Raw genomic sequence first — 19533 nt, forward strand, 5'->3', positions numbered from 1 at the left:
CCCTGAACTTTCCGGCGGTGCGGGGGCGGGAGGTGGCTATGATTGACATCCCCTACAACCATTAGTCAAGCGAGATAAGCTTGAAGAGCAGATACTAGTACGAATTATCCGGGGAAGAAAAGGTGTTATCCCCGCCCCCTCCTCCCACTGGTCTCCTTTGAGCCTTCGGGGTGGGAGCTTTTGGTGGCAGCCAATCGATGGTCAGCGAGGAGGAGGAGGAACGTGAGGAGGCGGGGCAGGCTGGCGATGGTTGCCCGGGAGCGCATCTGTCTTGGTGCTTGGGGTCGGAGGGTCGCTATTCCCGGTCCGCACTGCCAGGGGCTGGGCCGGGTACGGGAGCCGCAGCGCCTCGCTGGCATCTTCCAGGCTGCCTTCTGAGGCCTTGAGCCTGGCCCCATCTGGCGCTCCGCCGCGGCCCCTCGAGACTCTAGCGCCCCGATACCCGCCCCGCGGGCTGCCTGGAGGGTCCAAGCCCCATTGTCCCTGTCCCCACCGCGGCCACAGGCCCCTTGATCCCTAGCCCTCCCACTCCCCTTCCCAAGCAGGGCCACCAACGCCTCCAGCAGCCGCTCTTCCCCTGTCTGGTCCGTGGTGGTGGTTGGTTACCATGGTGAAGCTGGCAGCCAAATGCATCCTGGCAGGTGAGTCTGCAAACTTGGGGTGAATATAGTCTCCGGAGTCCGGAGACTTCATAAACTGTCGAGAGCTTTTGTTCACGTAAATTGTCTACCCTGTTTCCCTTTCTCTCTCCCAAAGGCGAATTAATGCAATTACTGATAAATTCCATTAGGCGTGGAAGAATTATCTTCCCAAGCACATTTGTAGCTCCAGCTGGTTTCCCTTGCTCCCTGTCATATTCTGAGGCCACCGTTACCAACTGGAGCTGTACTTAGGAGGAGCTGACATTAAAAAAATCAGGCTAAGCACACCATAAGTGCTTCAGTTAACCTATGTGCTGTACCGCAAAGTTAGGCATCAGTGACTTTGGTGATCTTTACTTATGGGATTTTTTTTCCTGACCCCATTCTTCTGAAAACGGGTAGGAGACAGTAATGTACAGGTGACCAGAGTTTGCAAAAGGCCACGTGTGGTCTCTTTAAGACCCAAAATTACTGTGCCTGCCCCGTGATCAGGAGGATATAAATGTCGAATCCCCCAAAAGAAGCTTTGTTTTGCTGACTGATACATCCCAAGCACCCAGAACATGTATCTGGAACTTAGTAAGTACTCAGTAAATATGTATAGAATGAGTGCATGTGTAGCACTCATTTGTGGTGTTTCTGCTCATTTAGAAGAACCTTTGCCTGGACTATGCACCTGGAACCACAGAGCACAGATGTACTTTCCTGAGCCCTTACTGCATTGCCAGGCCCGTGTATTTAATCCTGTCACAGCAGGTAGCACCCTGGGGTAAATGCTGTGTTGTTCTGACCTCACTGAGGCACTGAGGTGAAGTCTCTTGCCCAAGGTCACCTCCTAGCGAACGAAGGTCACAGGCAGGATTTCAGCCCCCAGATCTGCCCATCTCCAAAATTCTTAACTTGTGTTCTTGTTGAAACGTGTAATCTTTCCAGGCTTTTCTGGCCAGCTCAGGAAAGGCTCAGGGAGAAATTATATAGAGGGAAAAGAGATTCTTTTTTCTGATTCCTCTCTTCCAGACTGAAAGAGATGGTATTTTTGAATGACTTTTCCAATTTGGAAATAAAAAGGTCACGCAGAAAGATGACTGACAGTAGTTGCTCAGATCACACAAGAGCAAAAGAAATTAATGGTTCTCAAGAGAGGCCTCTGATTTCCAGAGCGCCAGGGGGGGCAGTATTGTGTAACAAACATAATTCTGCTGTTCCTCAGATTGGCTGTGTGTCCTCTTGGACAAAGCACTTCTCTGAGCCTCAGTTTCCTCATGGATAAGGTGGGGATTTTTTTTCTGAAGGTAGATTTTTTTTTTAATGGGCTTCTCTCTCTGACTATTCTTTCTCCTATTTCTTTTTTAAATCAACTTCCGTCATCACGAGGCTCACTTACTGAGCACCATCTATGTGCCAGCACTGTGCTAGACCCTCACCACGGGTCACCTCAACAACCCTGTGGGGTCAGGATTATTGTCATTCTCCTCTACAGATGGGGCAGCTGAGGCCCAGAGAGGTTAGGACACTTGCCCTGGGTCACACAGCTGGATTTGGCTGAATTGAGATCCAGACCCAGGGGATCTGATTTCCAGGGCTTTGTTCTTAGCCTTACACTCTACCATCCTCAGGTCTCAACCCGAGACTCCTTGCCCTTCTTTATACCCACGCCCTCAGGTACTAGTTTTACCTGATTTCATCCACTGCCTGAGAAGTCATTCCTGAACTCTAACGTAGCCCTCAGTCGACAGCCTCCCTTTGAGGCTTCAAGGGTATCTAAGTGTCCAGGGACCAAAAGGCCTCAGCGCAATGAATCACTGTGCCCAGCTCCACCTCCACCGCCCATCAAAATCTCATTCTTCACCCCACCCCCACCACCCACGCCCCCTCACTGGCTGACTGTTTATTTTATTTTATTTTTAAAAACAAACACATTTTTAAAAGTATTTATTTTATTTATTTATTTATTTGGTTGTGCTGGGTCTTAGTTTCAGCACGTGTGCTCCTTAGTTGAGGCTGGTGGGTTCCTCAGTTGCAGCTTGCAGGCTCCTTAGTTGTGGCATGTGAACTCTTGGTTGCGGCATGCATGTGGGATCTAGTTCCCTGACCAGGGATGGAACCTGGGCCCCCTGCATTGGGAGCACAAGTCTCACCCACTGGACCACCAGGGAAGTCCCCCAACTGTTTAAAATGGAGTCAATCTGCCTTTTTTCTCTCATATAACTAGTCACCGAGGGACCTGATAACTCAGTTCAAGTGCTTATTCAGTCCACGTATTTATTGAGTACCTACTGTATGTGAGTCACCACGCAAGGTGCCCTGGGAGTACAAGGATGAAGCCGGCCAGTCCCTGCACTCAAGGAAGTGCTGAGTTGTGCATAATTGAATCCCCTTTGTGTGCCAGTTCCCAGAGAAATACTTCAAGGCACAGCTGCTAATTGTTCTGGTTCAGACGAAGAGAGAAAACAATACTTAACATTTATCTATATTTTATGTACTTCCAAATCACTGAAATATTACTTAATATATGCCAAGCACTGTACACGTTAACTCACTAAATCCTCATAACAATTCTGTGAGATAGGTGCTGTTATCCCCATCTTGTAGATGTGGCAACTGAGGCCCAGAGAGATTACTGATGCAATGTCACACAGCTCGTAAGCAGTGGAGCTGGAGTCTGGGCCCTGAGTACCATGATGTATTTACTGCCTCTTGACATACGTGGGGATGATACTCCTGCCTCCCTGGAGGGTTGCTCTGATGTCAAGTCTCATGCCACCAGCAGTGAGTTGCAGTAGCCATGCAGGTAAAGACAAAGGACTGTGAGACGACCTTCAGAGGCTGGGCAGGAAGGATATTCTTTGATCTTTGCCTGGCAGAGAATGGGCAGGATTAGGAATTGGACTAGGGAGACCTGGAAGGAGGTTATCCTCAAGGAATTTTCAGTGATCAATAGAATAGGAGGGCAGAGCCCAGATCTTGTGTAAGGGGTAGTTGGAGAGAGAGCTGGAAGGTGGGGAGGGACATACAGCAGAAAGAGTCCTTTGACAGGCTGTTTGAGAGCATCACAGGAGGAAGTCTCTGTTTTGTGAAGGTCTGTCTGTTGATGTCAAGCTCAGGGTAGATTAGAGCAGAGAGAAAAACAAAAAGAAGAGAGAGCCAGTTGGGAAGTGTTTTCAGTCCAGACCCAGTCAAGAAAACAGAAAATACATTAGGCATTTCAACAGAGAGATTTTAACGTATGGAACTGGTTCAGCGGGTGTCAGAGAACTGAAAAAGCCAGAAGACAACATTGCGAAGATACAGAAGTGGTAGGTAGAGGTCGGGGTTGTCAGAAACTTGAAGAAGAACCTCCCCCAACCCCGAGCTGGGATGCAGACTTCTGAGGATGGGGCACTGCCCATCGGGGTGGTACCAGCGTGTGATGCTACCACGTGCCACCGACCACTAGGACCCATTGCCCACTGGCCAGGAGCAAGCCCCGTGTTTAGGGCAAGACACCACCAAACCAATTCCAGACCATCCTGAGGGTCTGTGTCTCAAGATCACTCCTGGTACCGAGTGCTACATGAGGCAGGGTCCAAGCGAAAAGCAGAAACTATACTTTGTATCTCGACAGGGAGGATTTAGTGTGGGATGTTCATTAAACAGGTACTGGAGGATTGGAAAGACAGAAGGGGACAGGAAGGCAGCACAGAGAGTAACTGCAGGAAGGAGCCTCACCCCAGGGCTGTGGGAACAAAGGGAAGAGGGCAGATGATCCGAACCTCAAAGCTCAGAAGAGCCCTGGGAGCTGAGCTGTGAATCTCTGAGGAGGGGACACTGCCCACTGATGCTGGTGTCTCTGAGGGGGCGTACTTAGGCTGGTCCAGAGGTGCAAAAACACAAACACAACTGGAGACAGCAGCTAACCTCTGCTGCTGGGGTGAAGGCCATCGCTAGGATAACACTAAGAGAAACAGCAAGCGAAGGGGAAGGAGCAAGTCCCTCCACCCCAAACCCCAGCCTTCCAGTCTCGGCAGAGCCTGGCAGGAAGCCCCCGGCAAAGGAGACATGTGTGTGCAGAGTTCCAGCCCCAGCATCACAAGACAGAGCATGGATGGTGGGTTTGGGGCTGAGATAGGAGCCCAGTTGACGTTCAAGGTAACTAGGGCAGTGTCAGCTGAGACAACAAAGGAAATGCAGGCTGCAGACACAACATGGGATGTAAGGGATGAAGAGGAGGAACCTTCAGAGGTGACCATGGGTGAAGTCTGGGGACGTCCAGAGTGAATGGCGAGCAGAACAAGTGAGATAGGTGGGCGAGAGCGCACAGGATCCAGCCTGGCTGTAGACACACTGAGATCAGGTGAAGGCCCATCATTCCAGTGGAAACACCCACAGCTTGTTGAAAACACAGAGTTTGGGAGAGGGATCCTGGCGCAAGAAATGACAGTCAAGGTACTGAGTAAGTGGGACAGAGTAGATGGGAACAGAGGACCAAGGACGGACCCACAGGAGTGTCCACGTTTCGGAGGCAGGAGCAGGCAGAGCAGCAGGAGGACCAGGCAGGGTCACTGGGGCCAGAGGGCTGCGGTGGCGTGGGGAGTGGAGGGGGCAGTGGTGAGGTGCTGCTTCTAGCTGATTCATCCTTCAGAGACTTCGAGGAGTCTGAGAACTGAGGAAAAACCATTGGACTTGGCAATTATGAGGTCACAGGTGACTTTTCATCGTGCCTTTGCTGATGGCACCCTCCCCATTAAGTAGTACACCCGCCCCTCCCACCATCACCTCTGGGTTCAGCCTCCTCCAGGGAAGTCCTCCCCGCTGAAACCCCACATCAGCGCCTCTCTGCCCTGCGCCCTCAGACGCCTTGGTTCTCAGCTTGTGCTATTTGAATGTGCACTTGTCATCTTGCTGCTCTGCAAATGTGTTTATCAGTGGTCTCCCCAGCCTGCGCTTACTCAGATCCCTCCTCAGCAGACACAGGAGGTTTTCCAGAAGTGTGGGGGACTCTGACTGACAGTCGGAAGCAAGATTTATGAAATTAACCAGGACAGATCTGTGGGGAATTTCACAAGCGGGCAGAGCCAATTTCCAACTGGATTCAGAAGCAAAATTGAAGTCGGGAGGGTGGATGCAGTCATCGCACGAGATGTGCTCTGTTTGCTCTGAACTGGATAGGTACCCAGTGAAGGCCCAGCCCACGGCCACCCCCAGTATCCCAGAAGGCTGTAGGGATGAGGAGCTGCAGGGGCACTGTTAGAAATGGGTCAGAAGGGTCCCTGAGCTCTAGGAGAGGAGTGGGGTCTGGCAGAGAGAGCATGATGTCGGAATCCTAGGCAGGTACCCAGCTTCTCTGAGCCTTAGTATCTTCATCTGTCAAATGAGGTTAATGATAGTCCCCGGTGGGGGGGTGGGGTCTGGGAAGGAGTGAATGAGATTGTATGAATGGGGCCATGGTAGAGGCTCAACCCATGTTGGTTTCCTTCTGAGAAATGGTGGAAAAAGAAAAGCGAGACCTGACTAGCTCACTCAGGCCCGGAGGAGTTAACGTGGAATGAGATGCCACAAGTAGGCAAATAATTGCCTCATGAGAGAAAATTATAGGTGAGAAAAGTCAAAACTGAAAAGTGAACAGAGCAGCAGGCTATCAAGGAGTCAAGTAAAGAGGCACATTGAAGCCGCCTGTAAAACAGGGTGAAGGTGAGGAGATTACATCAAGCTATGCAAGGCAGAAGGATGTGAGCTCAGTGGTGATTTTACTGAAGATCAAGGGGGTGAGAAAGCAGAAGACAGGTGTTCTGCCAGGGCTCTGGGTGATGGAGGGAGAATCCATGTGAGACTCAAGGTGGAAAAGATCTTGCAAATGAAAACAGCGTGGTATCAAAATAGGCCATGCAGAGCCACCGGTGGGGACATGGGGAGGGCACAGGTGAATTAAGGATGGGCATGGAGAGCCTTCAGGCACCCTTGAGGGGCTGGGAGGAACTCCAGAATAGATTGCCCCGACCATCTTGTGAGAGGTCCAGGTCTCAGACTTGAAACTGTGATATAGACTGTAGTTTTGAGGTACCAGTTTATGGGGCTCTCCACTAACAAAGGAGAGCCGAGGAGATGGACCCAGCAGGTGTAAGACAGGCTTAGAGGAACCAGTGGTTGTTGGCAATAGACCTGGAGGAGAGGCCCTGGGAAGATGGGTCCGCAGTGGTTGCAAATGGGTACCAGGAGGTGGAGGTGGAAAATGTCACTTGGAAATGGGCTTTAGGTTGCCAAATGTAGCCCCTGATTTTTTTTTTTCTCAGAAATGTAGAAACCCACCCAACTCTTACCCTCTCCGCCGAAAACAGGTGTGCAAGATTCTAAGGATGGATGCTGTAAACTCGAAATGGTTCAGGTAGTCAGGTGAACCTATAAGTCTGTACCTGGTCACACCTCTTTTGCTTTAAGACTTCAAAGTAAATTCAGGTTTGAAAGGGACAGGTTTTCCCCATCAGGTGTGTTTCAGTGGAAGGGTGTCAGTTTTATATCCAGTGCTCAGGAGCCTTCCTTCAGCTCTGTTACATTCTGGGTCGGTTTTTTTAGATGAAAGGATTAGCCCGGAAGAAATGAGACTGGCTGTGGTGGGTTTGGAAGATTGATCTCACGGACCCATTGCCCTGCCAGCGACCCCAGAGCAAGTTCCCATGAGGATCAAGCACCTTTTCTCTGAGAACTCATTGAGGTTTTCGGTTTCTAGACTAGCGTTCTGGAGTGGGAGAGCCTCAAGTCAGATTAGGATGAAAGCGGTGTTTTTCTTCTACTCTGACCTCACAGGAGACCCAACCGTGGGCAAGACCGCCCTGGCCCAGATCTTCCGCAGCGACGGAGCCCATTTCCAGAAGAACTACACCCTGGTGAGATGTGGGCATCGTAGGCCTGGCCGAGGCTTAAAGAGAAGTGATCGGATAACCCTGGGGGAGTGACTTTCCAAATGTCCTTAAGAAGCCCGAAGAGGCCTGACTGTATGGCCACAAGTCACAGGGCGCGGGGCTCTGTGTGGAGCAGGCCAGCTGGTGGTTGGCTGGTCACCACGTACAGCTCACTTGTGGGCAGGGGGTTGGACGAGACTAGGGCCTCGCTGACTTCTGCACTAGAAGTGAGTCCAGAACACAAGACACTTGAGGTGGGGACCTGCCTCCCAGGGTCGGGTGCTCGTCCTGTCCTGCAACACTCCCCTTGGGGCCCCCTGACGTGTGTGTTTTCTCTTTTCCTCTACAGACAACAGGGGTGGATCTGGTGGTGAAGACGGTGCCAGTCCCTGACACAGGGGACAGTGTGGTGAGTGCTGCCCCAGCTGTGCCCGAGGGCTCCGTGGTCCCTGTCCTCCTCCCTGGGAGAGAGGCAGTGCTGCCACCAGCCGAACAGCGATTTCCTCGGTTCTTGCCTTCTCGAGGGAAAGATTTCAGTCGAGAGACATAGAGCAGTTTTGTTTTGTTTTTTATTGCAGTACAGTTGATGTACAATGTTGTGTTAGTTTTGGGTATACAGCAAAGTAAATCAGTTATACATATACATATATCCACTCTTTTTTAGATTCTTTTCCCATATAGGCCATTACAGAGTATTGAGTGGAGTTCCCTGTGCTGTACAGGAGGTCCTTATTAGTTACTTTGTATATAGTAGTGTGTATATGTCAATCCCTATCTCCTAGTTTGTCCCTCTTCCCCCTTACCCCTTGGTAACCATAAGTTTGTTTTCTACATCTGTAACTCTGTTTTGTAGAAAAGTTCATTTGTACCTTTTTTGCAGATTCCACATTTAAGCGATGCCGTATGATATTTGTCTTTGACATAGAGCAATTTTAAGTAGCAAGAGTTTTATTAAGCAAAGCAAGAGTACATTCCCAAGAAAGAATGAGAGTTGGCCCTCTGGAAACCAGAAGCAGCCCCGCAATGGGGTAGGGTTGGATTTTTGAGAATGCTGGTCCCTCCCTGTGTCCTGCGTCATTCGACTGACACGTTGATTGACAGCTTTAGGTTCTATAACTTTTCTCTTAGTGCGCAGGCTCTTAGCCATAAGCCAAGTGCTTAGCCCAGTGGGGGTGAAAACTGCAACGCTAATTTATTACAAATAGAACAGGTTACTTTGAGTCACCTTTTAGGTCTTGGCATGACTGTACCAACCTGTGCCGGCGGTTTTATCTTGCTTGGTCTTGGTAAGGCTGGAAACTTAGCGGTGGTCCTTGACTAGAAGAGGGAGGATCTCTGGGCATGCTCTGATCGACAGTGTCCAGGTAGGGGAGGGAAAGAGGACCCCATCCAGGAAGGGGTGAGACCTACTCATGTCTGACTAGCTACCTAACAGTGCCAGGACGTGGCCTAGACTTGTCTGAGCATTCGGAAACAGGATGGAGGGGGACGCAGGAAGCATTGTAGGGAAGGGGAAGTGAGGAAGACTGGGCTCAGGACCTCGCCCTCAGAACTTACCGAGTATTGAGGTTCCTAACCTGGGTCCCTCTGTGGGAAGGCTCAACCCTTGAAATTGAATTGCAAGATGCTATGTTTGCATGTGCTTTCCTGGAGAGAAGGCTGAAGAAATGCCAGATTCTTAAAGAGGTCCATGAGCAAAAATTCACTTTAAGTACCCCGGATACAGTGAAAAGGGATAAGATGAAAGCACCAGTAACCAGTGTGCAAAGCAGAGGATGGTGCTCACCTTCAGGCAGCACGTGCCCGAGGCCAGAGCCAGCGGTAATCAAGGGGGAAATTAGGGGAGACTCCCTGGAGTGGCAGCGTCGGGGAGGGGCTCTCACCTGGGCCAGCGAAGGCTCGGACACAGGCAGGAAGGGTCGTCCTGTGCCCTCCACCAGAATCCCACTTCAGCATCCAGAACGACGGCAGACTGGCCTACTTTAAATGCCTTCCCCAGGCCTCCTCGGTGACCTCCTTTAAAAAGGATGGTTTTAAGATTTGAAAATCAATTTGGTTAACAAAGTGCAGAATGACCTTTTGGAAACCAGAGCACTTGTCAGCCTGTTTAGCATTCTGTTTCGCCAGGTGGGCAGTCAGCTTGTTCCTGGTATTTTTGCACTTGGGGTTAGGAGAGGTGAGATGCCGCCCAGAAAGAGCCAGTTGGGGTGGGAAACCACTGTACTTGAGTTCGTTCCTCTTCCCATCATCTTCCTTGTGCCTCGGGCAAAAGACAAATGTGTGTGCACGGGCGCATGTGTGCGTCACCCTGAAGGTGAGCTGGGAGTCCTGTGGGGATTTGTAGCCAGGAGATTCCCCACACGCAGGCTTTCTTGGGACCTGCCTTTCTGATTCCAGGAACTCTTCATTCTCGACTCGGCCGGCAAGGAGCTGTTTTCTGAAATGCTGGATAAATTGGCAAGTAGCATTGAGTCTTTTTCCAAACTACCACCACCACCTCCCTCCAAAGGTTTGCCCCTTAAAGGATGCCCTCACAGACATTTCGCTGCACAGCTGCCAGGAGAAGCTACCATGGCAACATTCTTTAAGGGGCACTCCTCCCAGCCTTGGGGCTTGTAGTCCCTGGGCAGGTAGGAGCAGCTCTTGCGTGTGATTCGTGATTGCCCCTCCCCCCAGCTCTAGAATGGCCGGGCTTCCAATGCACCAGCGCTGTGCCGCTAGGTCCTTGCAGCCCCCTACCCCAGGGCCTTCCTTCTCTGAGGTGTTCTTTCAGCCCTCCTCCACCTCCTTGGTCTGGAGCAAAGGTTTCCTTCCCCGCTAGGGGGTGCCCTGGAGGCCCCATAGTGAGACACACCTTTCCAGCCCACCCCCTGGTCCCACCTAGGTTTGCTCTGGGACCTGCCCCTGCTGCCACCCCAGGCTCGTCCAGCCCACCCAGCCTTCCTCATAAGATCCAGTTTGCTGTACCTTCCAAAGTAACAGTTCCGCTGATCTGGGCCGGTGAGCTAATTAGAAGGTTTGAGCTCTCCAGAGCCCTCCCCTGCCTTTCCAAGAACAGCTACATTTTAATAGAAACTCTTTGCTGCCCCCCTTTTTTTCATCTAAGAGAACTAGATCTACTGATGGTAATTTCACACAGGGTTGACCTCACGCATCAATTCTTGGTGTTTACCACGTGCCTACTATGTGCACAGCCTGGCACTGCCCGAAAGAGGGGATGACGTGCTTGGGGACGTCAGGGCCACGTGCTGCCCATCCTGAGTCCCCTCACGGAGGAAGGAGGTCTCTTCTGCGTGCGCACAGGGGTGGTCAGTGTGGCTCTAGCTAGAATTCGTGAGTTCGTCTGTGGAGTGAAGGTGTGAGTCTGAGCTCCTCTCATCCTGGAGGCCTCCGGAGCCAATTCTGGGCTGACCTTCCAAGGACAGCTGGAGGGAAAAGGATTCTCCCTCACACCCTAGTAGGTGACAACACCCGAGAAATAAACCAGGATGGGGGTCCCCAGAGACCAGGGCGTGGTCAGGAGTCATATGCACCGGGAGGAGCATCCCAGCCAGTGCAGGACTGTCCTACGGCCCCATGCCAGGCAGCAGGCTGCCCAGGACTCTGAGCAGCCCCGAAGGTGCCAGCCCCTGAGAGCATAGCCCTGGTTCTTTTGTTTGTTTTTTGTTTTGTTTTTTGTCTTTTGGCCACACCTCCTGGCGTGTGACATCTTAGTTTCCCGACCAAGCATCAAACCCACGGCCCCTGCATTGGAAGCGTGGAGTCTTAACCACTGGACCGTCAGGGAAGTCCTTGGTCCTTCACTGGAATAGTAAACCCGGCCCAGTTGCTGGGCTGGTTTGGATTAGGGCTGATACATTGCAGGAGAGGCAGAAAGTGCCCTTTGCATTTTGAAAAGCCGGCCCTTATTAGCAAAATGTAAGCAAACCAGCTTCCAGTGACTGGCTAATGAAAAGAGGATGCTCTTCCAGGCCTGCAAAGCAGAAAAGCATATCAACTGGCATAATAGTGGGCCCTCAATAAGAATGAGTTAATGGAACCGGGGCAGGCAAAGAGTTTCAGGGTAGAGAAAAGAGCCCCACCCTGGTGTTTAAAGCCTGTGTGACCTAGGCAAGTCAGTTACCCTCTCTGAACTCAGTTTCTTCAGCTACACAGTAGGGATCTTCAGACCAGCCCTGTAGAGTTGGGAGGTTTCACAATGTTGCACAGAAAATGCCCAGCAGAAGGGCTGGTACAGATTCGAGCTCTCGCCCTCGCCATCACCATCCCAGGCCTAGGCCTTCTCCGCCACTGTGCCCAGCCCTCCCATTCATTCCTGCAGGTGAATCGTTTTCTTCTGCAGACGTGGCTCCGTTTTCTGACTCACATCCCCTCTAGGATTTTCTCACTTCCCTCCACCCACATGTCCCTTCCCTTAGAAGGCCACATTTCCTCCCAGCCTAGAAGTCACTTTTGCTGTCAGTGACACGTCCACATCCTGTTCCCCTTGCACAGTGGGAGAGTCCCAATGTCCTGTGTCTCGTCTACGACGTGACCAACGAGCAGTCCTTCACCAACTGCAGCAAGTGGCTGGAGAAGGCTCGGTCGCAGATTCCAGGCACCACCCTCCCAGGTACGAGCTGCAGGCATCTGGGGTCTCCAGCAGCATCTCTGACCTTCAAGTTTAAGAGCACAGGGTCACTGCAGAGGTGGCTGTGAGTGCCAGAAAAGGGCGCCCTGGGCTTTGAGTGTGATGGTCTGGACTGTACCCTGGCTCTGTCTCTTAGCAACCGTGGAAACCTCAGTGAGTTGCCCTACCTCTGTAAGTCTGTAAAATGGGCCTGCCGACGCTCCCCCTGGCAGGGTTGTGGGGCGACTCAATAAGGGGGAAGGTGCTGTGATAGGAATGTGAGTTGTTATTTCTGGAAAGCCAACCCCCAGGCAGCAGTCCTCATCTTCTCCTGTATGTGGGGCACCAGTAATGGGCTGTATGCACGGCCTGTTGTCACTTCTGAATGCTCTCAATCAGTTTATTTTTCATCCTTTTGTGAGATCAACAAATTCTCCTCATTAGAGACCGAGGAAAGCGATCTCCAGAGGCAGGCTTAAAAATTAGCCACAGCGGATGCAGCTGGCAACAGAACCAAATTACCTCTGAATCCCTGACTCTGAGCCCAGCCCTCAGATTAGTATTAATGACCGTTTTGAAAGTTTTGTCCATGTGCTAGGAATGATAACGAATGCTCACATCAATTTGGTCCTTGCCATCACGGTTCGCAGCCTTAAGGAGACGAGGCAGACAGGTACTCACGAGGTCTAGAAGAGGGGCTGAGCTAAAGCTGCAGGTGCAAAGCGCCAGCCTCCTGTTCCGCTGTGGCCCTCAGGGGCCAACGCAGAGTCTCCCGTCGTGCTCATCCCCTTGGGTCAGGCGGCCTCTCCCAGATGACGTCTTACACCCCTCAAAATTAGGCTGCTTGCTCTTCTGTCTCTCCAGCTGTCTTCCCAGACGGTCACGGTTAAATGCCATGCTCCAATTGTTTCTTTCGAGTAGGTGTGCTGGTGGGGAACAAGACAGACCTGGCCGGCAGGCGAGTGGTGGAGTCAGCCCAGGCCCGGGCATGGGCACTGGGCCAAGGCCTGGAATGTTTTGAAACATCTGTGGTAAGTATCTCCGCCTGCGCGGTAGCCAAGTCTGGAGTGGGCCTCGGCTGGAAGCGGTTTTTCACAGGACCCCACATGCATCGAGTTGTTAGTCCGCCATATGCAGGGCCTAATTTGGAGCTGATGTTTACATCCTCAGCCCAAGATCTCTTCTCAATATAGCAAGAGTCACTGATGTGTTACAATAAAGCAGATCAGCCAGCCAGCCCGGGAAAAGCTGGATCGCAATTAGAAACATAAGTGTATTGTGTTCAATTCCGGTGATGCTTGACATTGGCACGAGACATCGTGGGTTCTGGTGTGGTTGGCACATTATTTCATTGACCCCCAACATCAGTTCCGTGATCCAGGAGCTGACCCCGCACTCCCCACTTCGTGTTGGGGTGAAGCGACTGACCCAAGCCTCACGTGACTTACGAAGTGTTGAGCCAGGGCTGGGATCCCTGACTTCTGGTTCCCCTCAGGGCTCCCTGTCCCCACCTTGCTGCCGTCCCAGGGTGATGTCAGGCCACAAAGCGTCCTCTGGTATGTTCAGCAAGAGCCCTCGTGAAGGGGGACAGTCAGAGTGATTTGCTCCCGGCCCCTTCCCTACACTAATCGTCATTTTGGCATGCCCACAGTATCAAGGTGAAACCTGCTCCTATGCGGGGAGTTCTGGGGTCTCCGCCTTCCTGCAGCCAGGGTGCAGGCATGTGACCCAGGCTGCACCAATCAGATGCACCCGTGTGCGACTGTGGAAGGGGGTCACGTGAAGACACCCCGCTGCAGGAGCCTCCCAGAAACATCAACTTCAGAGCCAGCAGGGGCCAAGGTGCTGGCTGCAGTGCCCCTTCCTGGGTTGCTGGGGAAACGTGTCATGCCTGGCACAGCCTGAAAACATCCATGGTGGTAACTTGGACTTCACTCCTGGCCTTGTGGCCACTGGCCTTTGGTCCTCCCAGGGAGTCAGTGGACTAGTTAATAAATGGCCCTGAAGTCGTTTTCTACTCAGACTCTGCTTAAGCTACAGGTACTCCTGTTGCTACATCTACGAAGTTTAACAAATGCTGCTATTCAATTGCTGTCTGGTTGAGAATTTCTTAAACCATCCTCCTCCCCACCCCACCCTCTGCCCCAAAGCGGCGTGCTTCCTTAGGGAAAGCAGGCAGTAAAGGCGGATACTCTGACCTCAGTGGTGAAGAGCAGGACTAGCTGTGGGCCCCTTGGCGTGTTACTTAACCTCTTGGTGCCTCAGGCCCCTCACCTATAAAGTGGGGATAGTCAAATATATCCCTCATTGAGTAATAAATATGAGAAGTCAGGTGGTGAATACAAAAACAGCACAAAGTCTGGGGCATAGTCAACAGTCCACGTTACCTTTCTTTAAGTATAAATATTCCCCCTAGTAGTCTTGTTTATACTATTATAACTCACTCAATCCTTGTATTCCTAGATTGTATAGAGATAAATATCAGCTTTGCCTCTGGTCCAGGGATCACAAATGCTAAATTAATGAAGTTCCAATTAGTGGGCTTTTACTGTATAGACGGTTGCCCATCTTTTATGCAGGACGCCGTTGAGCAAAGCTGTACCACCCACAGCACACCATCTCTTTGTATTCCCTCCTCCTCCATTCACGTTTGTGGAATTGCCTCCTTACCCCAGTATCCCATGTTCCCTGAAACTCCTGACGGAGCTCAGAAATTAACCCCCATTCCCAACACTTCCTGTCACCAAAGACCACTGGGCTGCATGTTTAAACTCTGGTCAGTTGTTTGTTGCTACACGATTGAAACGGGGGTATAAATGATGCTTGAGGAAGCTACAGGTAAGCACTTTGTATTAACTGTGCAAGTTAACTAGTCCCCCCTGAGCTGATGCCAACAAAAGCACCACCAGTAGCTCGGTAAGAAAGCTGTAATTAAAAAGGAAATATAACCAGATGCCGTTTGAGACGCAGCCAAGTCTTGACCCCAAGCCCATCTCCCCTTCTCCTACTAAATGCTGCCGTAATTGTCCTGCAGACCTAAAGGAGGTACTTTCACGGCCATTTGAGTTTTTTTTTTCTTTACAGTTCCATCCCAGAATATACTCACTTTAAAACTGGAGGGTTTGTACCCTTTGACTACTTTCACCCGTTTCTCCCACCCCCACCGCCTTGGCAAGCACCAGTCTACTCTGTTTCCGAGTTTGTTTTTTGTTAGATTCTGCATGTAAGTGAGAACATAACAGTATTTGTCTTTCTTGCTGGCTTATTTCACTTAGTATGATACCCTTAAGGTTCATCCACACTGTCACAAATGTCAGGATTTCCTTCTTTTCTTATGGCTGAATAGTATTCCTGTCTGTGTGTGTGTGTGTGTGTGTGTACACCACGTTGTCTTTATCCATTCATTCATCAGTGTGCACTTAGGTTGTTTCCATGTCTTGACTATTGTCTCGGCAGCGAACATGGGGATGCAGATGTCTCTCCAAGATCATGATTTCATTTCCTTTGGTTACATACTCAGCAATGGGATTGCTGAATCATAAGGCAACTCTATTTTTTTTAAGAAGAGAAACTTGAGTTTTCTCCCACTGCTTTTCTTTTTTTAATTATTATTATCTTGTAATTGATTAAGTAATTTATTTATTGGCTGTGTTGGGTCTTCATTGCTGCGCGTGGGCTTTCTCTAGTTGCGGCGAGTGGGGGCTACTCTTTGTTGTGGTGCACGGGCTTCTTATTGCAGTGGCTTCTCTTAATGCAGAGCACAGGCTCTAGGCTCATGGGCTGCAGTAGTTGTGGCGCACGGGCTTTGTTGCTCCGCAGCATGTGGAATCTTCCCGGACCAGGGATCGAACCCATGTCCCCTGCATTGGCAGGCAGATCCTTAACCACTGCGCCACCAGGAAAGTCCCCAGAAGTTAAAAGTTTTAAATGCATTGTTTATTACTGTAAGAAGTTGGACAATATTAAATAAAAGCAAGTTCAAGAAAGATCCATAGGGATGGCTCCCCTTTCAGGAAGGTGAGGGGAAGCGACTGATGTGTGTTAAGTGCCTACTGTGTGCCAAGTATTTTGCACACATTATCTATTTAGGCTTCCAACAGCCCTGCTGCTATCCATATCTTACTGATGATAAACAGACTCAGAAAGACTGTGTAGCTTTCCCTGGTTGCCCAGCTAACAAGCAGTAGAACCAGAACTAGAACACAGGCCTGTCCAGCTTGATAACCTTCTAGAAGGGGCTCTGGCCTCCCACAGAGCCTACTTTGGGAGTCCCAGGGGCAGAATTCCAGGCCCAATTAAGCACTAGTCTGAGGCTGCTCTAAGGAGTCTTCACACAAAGCAGATCTACTCTACAGCTGTCCAAACGATGTCAGGGAGATTATGATTCGTCATTTAACAAAAGGATTCCTGTCTTTGGCAAGCCCTCCTAATGCATTTGGAAAATGGTTGTGTTTACATCTGCTACTTCAGAAGCACTCCATGTGTCTAAAGAGGCTTGACTCCATTGAATTCCCTACTTTTTATGTTGCATTCTCCCTAGATCTGGCTTTCAAGAGCTTTCAGATTCATTTAGAAATCCTTGTGCATGCACTTTGTGGGCCTCATTCTCTTCCCATTCAACACTTGACTGTACTTTCAACTGATGTAATGTTTTGCTGTTTGACATCAGTGTTGCCTAGGACGTTATGCTCTGTACAACCAAAGGTACCTTGCAGATGTAACTGTTATTCCTCTTATGTCCCGCTGAGGAGTGACAGCCTTCCAGTCCTTGGCAGCCATGAGTTTAGTATAGATTCTTCCCTGGGCCGCCAGCTGTCCTCTTGTTCTTCAGCACTGCCACTTCTGGGTCTGCTCTTGGTGACTTGTCTCCTCCCCCTTGGGACGTCCCTCGCTGGAAAGTGCGGTAACTTTCTCTGCGGGAACTGATTTCCCTTTGCACGTTCCTGTCACCCCGGCTGGCAGAGTGGAAAGGCTGCTTTTCTCAAATTTGGGGCATCTGAATTCCAAACTGGGCTCTGCCTAAACCAGCTGAGCCACTGCACCCCCTGGGCCCCAAACCGCTGTCTGTGAAATGAAGGCACTGAGCTTGATGACTTCGTTCCATTCTTTGGTTTGGAAATCCTTCCATGTTGTTGGGGATATTTCATTGCCTCTTATCAAGGCTGCGCTTTTGCCAGCGGCCAAGGATTGTTTGCAAACAGGGTCTTGTAAACTCATAGTTTGAGCTACTGTCTTGAAAGTCGTGGGTGCTTTTTTCTGTCGACTTATTTCTTTAAAAAGAAAAAAATTAAAATACCCATGAGTGTGCACATAGAGAGTGAGAAACGATAGCTAAGTAGAGAGGGTACCATTTTCTTTCTCCCAGAGCCTGTCAGGCTCACCCTGTAGGGCCAGTTTTCTTCCCATCAAATGGAGAAAATTTAGGGCAAGTTCCAGAACTTTTCTGATCTCTCTCAGATAATAAAAACAAATCCTTTGGGCACCTATAGTCACAGAATTATTCATTATTTCAGTAATTAAAATGCCTAGTCCTGAGTGACTCAAAATTCTGAATTTAAAGTCAGCACCGCCCCCTGAGTCTTTTGTGGGAAACAGGGCCAGGCTGCTGAGTCTGTTTCTGGACCTACACTCTCCCCCAACCCCCCTTCCCCCTGCCATGCCAGCTCGCTCTGTTGGGACTTGCTGTGGCCCCTCTAGACTTGCCAAGTGCCAGAGATGCCCTCCCTGCCCCCATCGGGGGCACTCTCTCACCTGCAGCTGTCGCCTCACACCCCTGAGGACACTTCCTCAGGCTTAGGCTACCTCCTCACCCTTCCTGCATCCTCAGTTCTGGGCTGTTCATGCTCGTTGGGACCCATCACTCTCCTGGAGGCTGTCTCTGCAGAGTCCCTTTAAGACAGCTCCAGGCTGGTCCTGGGAAGCCCTGCTGCAGCCCCAGTTTGACTGAGGAGGTAGTGTGGGCCATCCCCAGTCTGCCCTCTCCTGCTTGGCCATCCAAACAGCCAGCCCCAGCCTCACCTCGAGGCTTCCCAGGCCTGCGTCTAGCACCAGCCTAAGTCCCCAGGCTGCAGGCTTTCTCTTGGGACCCTCCCACTGACCTCAGGGTGAGGGAGAAGTGCCCAACTCCTGGGGGAAATGCCACAGCACTCCCCGACCTCCATGCTGTCTGGTCCTCCCCCCAGAACATGGAGGTCCTTGCCATCTGTTGTTTTGCTTTGGCCTTTGGGGCCTCAGTCAAAACTAAGCCAGAAAGAGTCTCATTTTAACATCCTGTCACACAGAGAGTGAGAGTGGCTTAAAGTACAGGCTCTGCAGGAACAGGTCTAGGTTCAGACCCAGCTTCATCATGGGCAAGTGTGTGGCTTTCAGCAAGTGACCTTAATCTCTCCATGTCTCAGTTTTCCTTTTGTAAAATGGGCAGAGTGGTAGTAGCTGCCCCAGGTAGTGGGAGTGGTGGGAAGGAGAAGTGGGGCAGAGGTCGGAGCACCTGGCAGGAGGGAGAGCAGGGGATGTCAGCTCCCTGTGACCATCCTAAAACCCACCAACGGACTTTTTCAACTTGTCTCTCCAGAAGGAGGTGGAAAATTACAAAGCCCCGTTCCACTACCTGGCCAAGCAGTTTCACCACCTATATCGGGAGAAGCTGGAGCTTTTCCAGGCACTGGTGTGAGGGGCTGGCTGGACCGTTTCCCGTGATGGAACCTAGCCGTGGGCTCCGGCTCCTGGGAAGATGGGAGAAGATGGAGTTGCCTGGGCACTTCCAATCTATCGTGACAGCTTTAAATAAAATGAGGAGAAAAATGGAGACGCAGCAGCTCATTCCTTTCTTGGCCGGGGCAGCCCTGGTGCCATTTTACACTTAGGCTGCTGCTTCCAAAGCAGCCTTCAGTGGCGGGAGCTGGCGCTCGTGACAGTGGGTGTCCTGCCCTCCCCGAAGGACCTCCCCCGCAAGAGCCCACCCCACAATTTGCCGCAGTTGAGATGCTCAGCTTGGAACTTGCCGCATGGCTGGGGGGCTGATGGCCTCTCCTTATTCTAACAGATTCGGCTTTGCTGCCTGTCCTGCTGTCCAGATGCCAGAGCTCCCTGGCGATGGCTTCTGTCCCTGGCAAAACAGTGCCCTCTGCTGGCTGCCCTGGGTGCCGCCTCTTGATCAAGACCCAGCGCCTCCCAGCTGCCCGGAACCCTGAGCCCTCAGGGAGCCAAGAACGAGGCCACTTTCCTTTAATGACCCGCCTCTCAGCGAGCCGGGCAGCAGTCATAACTCTTTGCACTGAGCTTGACTGTTTTCCATCCTGTCTCTGCTGCCAGATTAATCTTCCTAAAACACCACTTTCGTCGTTTCACTCCCCTGATTAAAGACCCACAGAAGTTCCTCACTGCCTCTTACATCAGGGCTGCGGGCTGA

At 51.0% G+C, this 19533-nt stretch overlaps 1 protein-coding gene across 1 annotated transcript; it reads left to right on the top strand.

Moving 5' to 3' along the window:
- The first annotated feature begins 230 nt into the window (after positions 1-230).
- On the top strand, positions 231-18930 carry IFT27 (intraflagellar transport 27). The gene is made up of 7 exons (XM_057743614.1): positions 231-641; positions 7422-7501; positions 7866-7925; positions 9914-9973; positions 12011-12128; positions 13047-13156; positions 18697-18930. The coding sequence occupies exons 1-7, from the start codon at positions 608-610 to the stop codon at positions 18793-18795; spliced, it is 561 nt and encodes a 186-aa protein (XP_057599597.1). The 5' UTR covers positions 231-607; the 3' UTR covers positions 18796-18930.
- Positions 18931-19533: the final 603 nt, after the last annotated feature.

The sequence above is a fragment of the Hippopotamus amphibius genome, chromosome 7 (genome assembly GCF_030028045.1).
Source record: "Hippopotamus amphibius kiboko isolate mHipAmp2 chromosome 7, mHipAmp2.hap2, whole genome shotgun sequence".
NCBI lineage: Eukaryota > Metazoa > Chordata > Mammalia > Artiodactyla > Hippopotamidae > Hippopotamus > Hippopotamus amphibius.

Coding starts and splice junctions, on each gene's coding strand:
- IFT27 (XM_057743614.1), top strand. CDS start 608: ATGGTGAAGCTGGCAGCCAAATGCATCCTGGCAG. Junction 7,502..7,865: donor TCCAGAAGAACTACACCCTG/GTGAGATGTGGG, acceptor TTTCCTCTACAG/ACAACAGGGGTGGATCTGGT. Junction 9,974..12,010: donor CTGAAATGCTGGATAAATTG/GCAAGTAGCATT, acceptor CCCCTTGCACAG/TGGGAGAGTCCCAATGTCCT.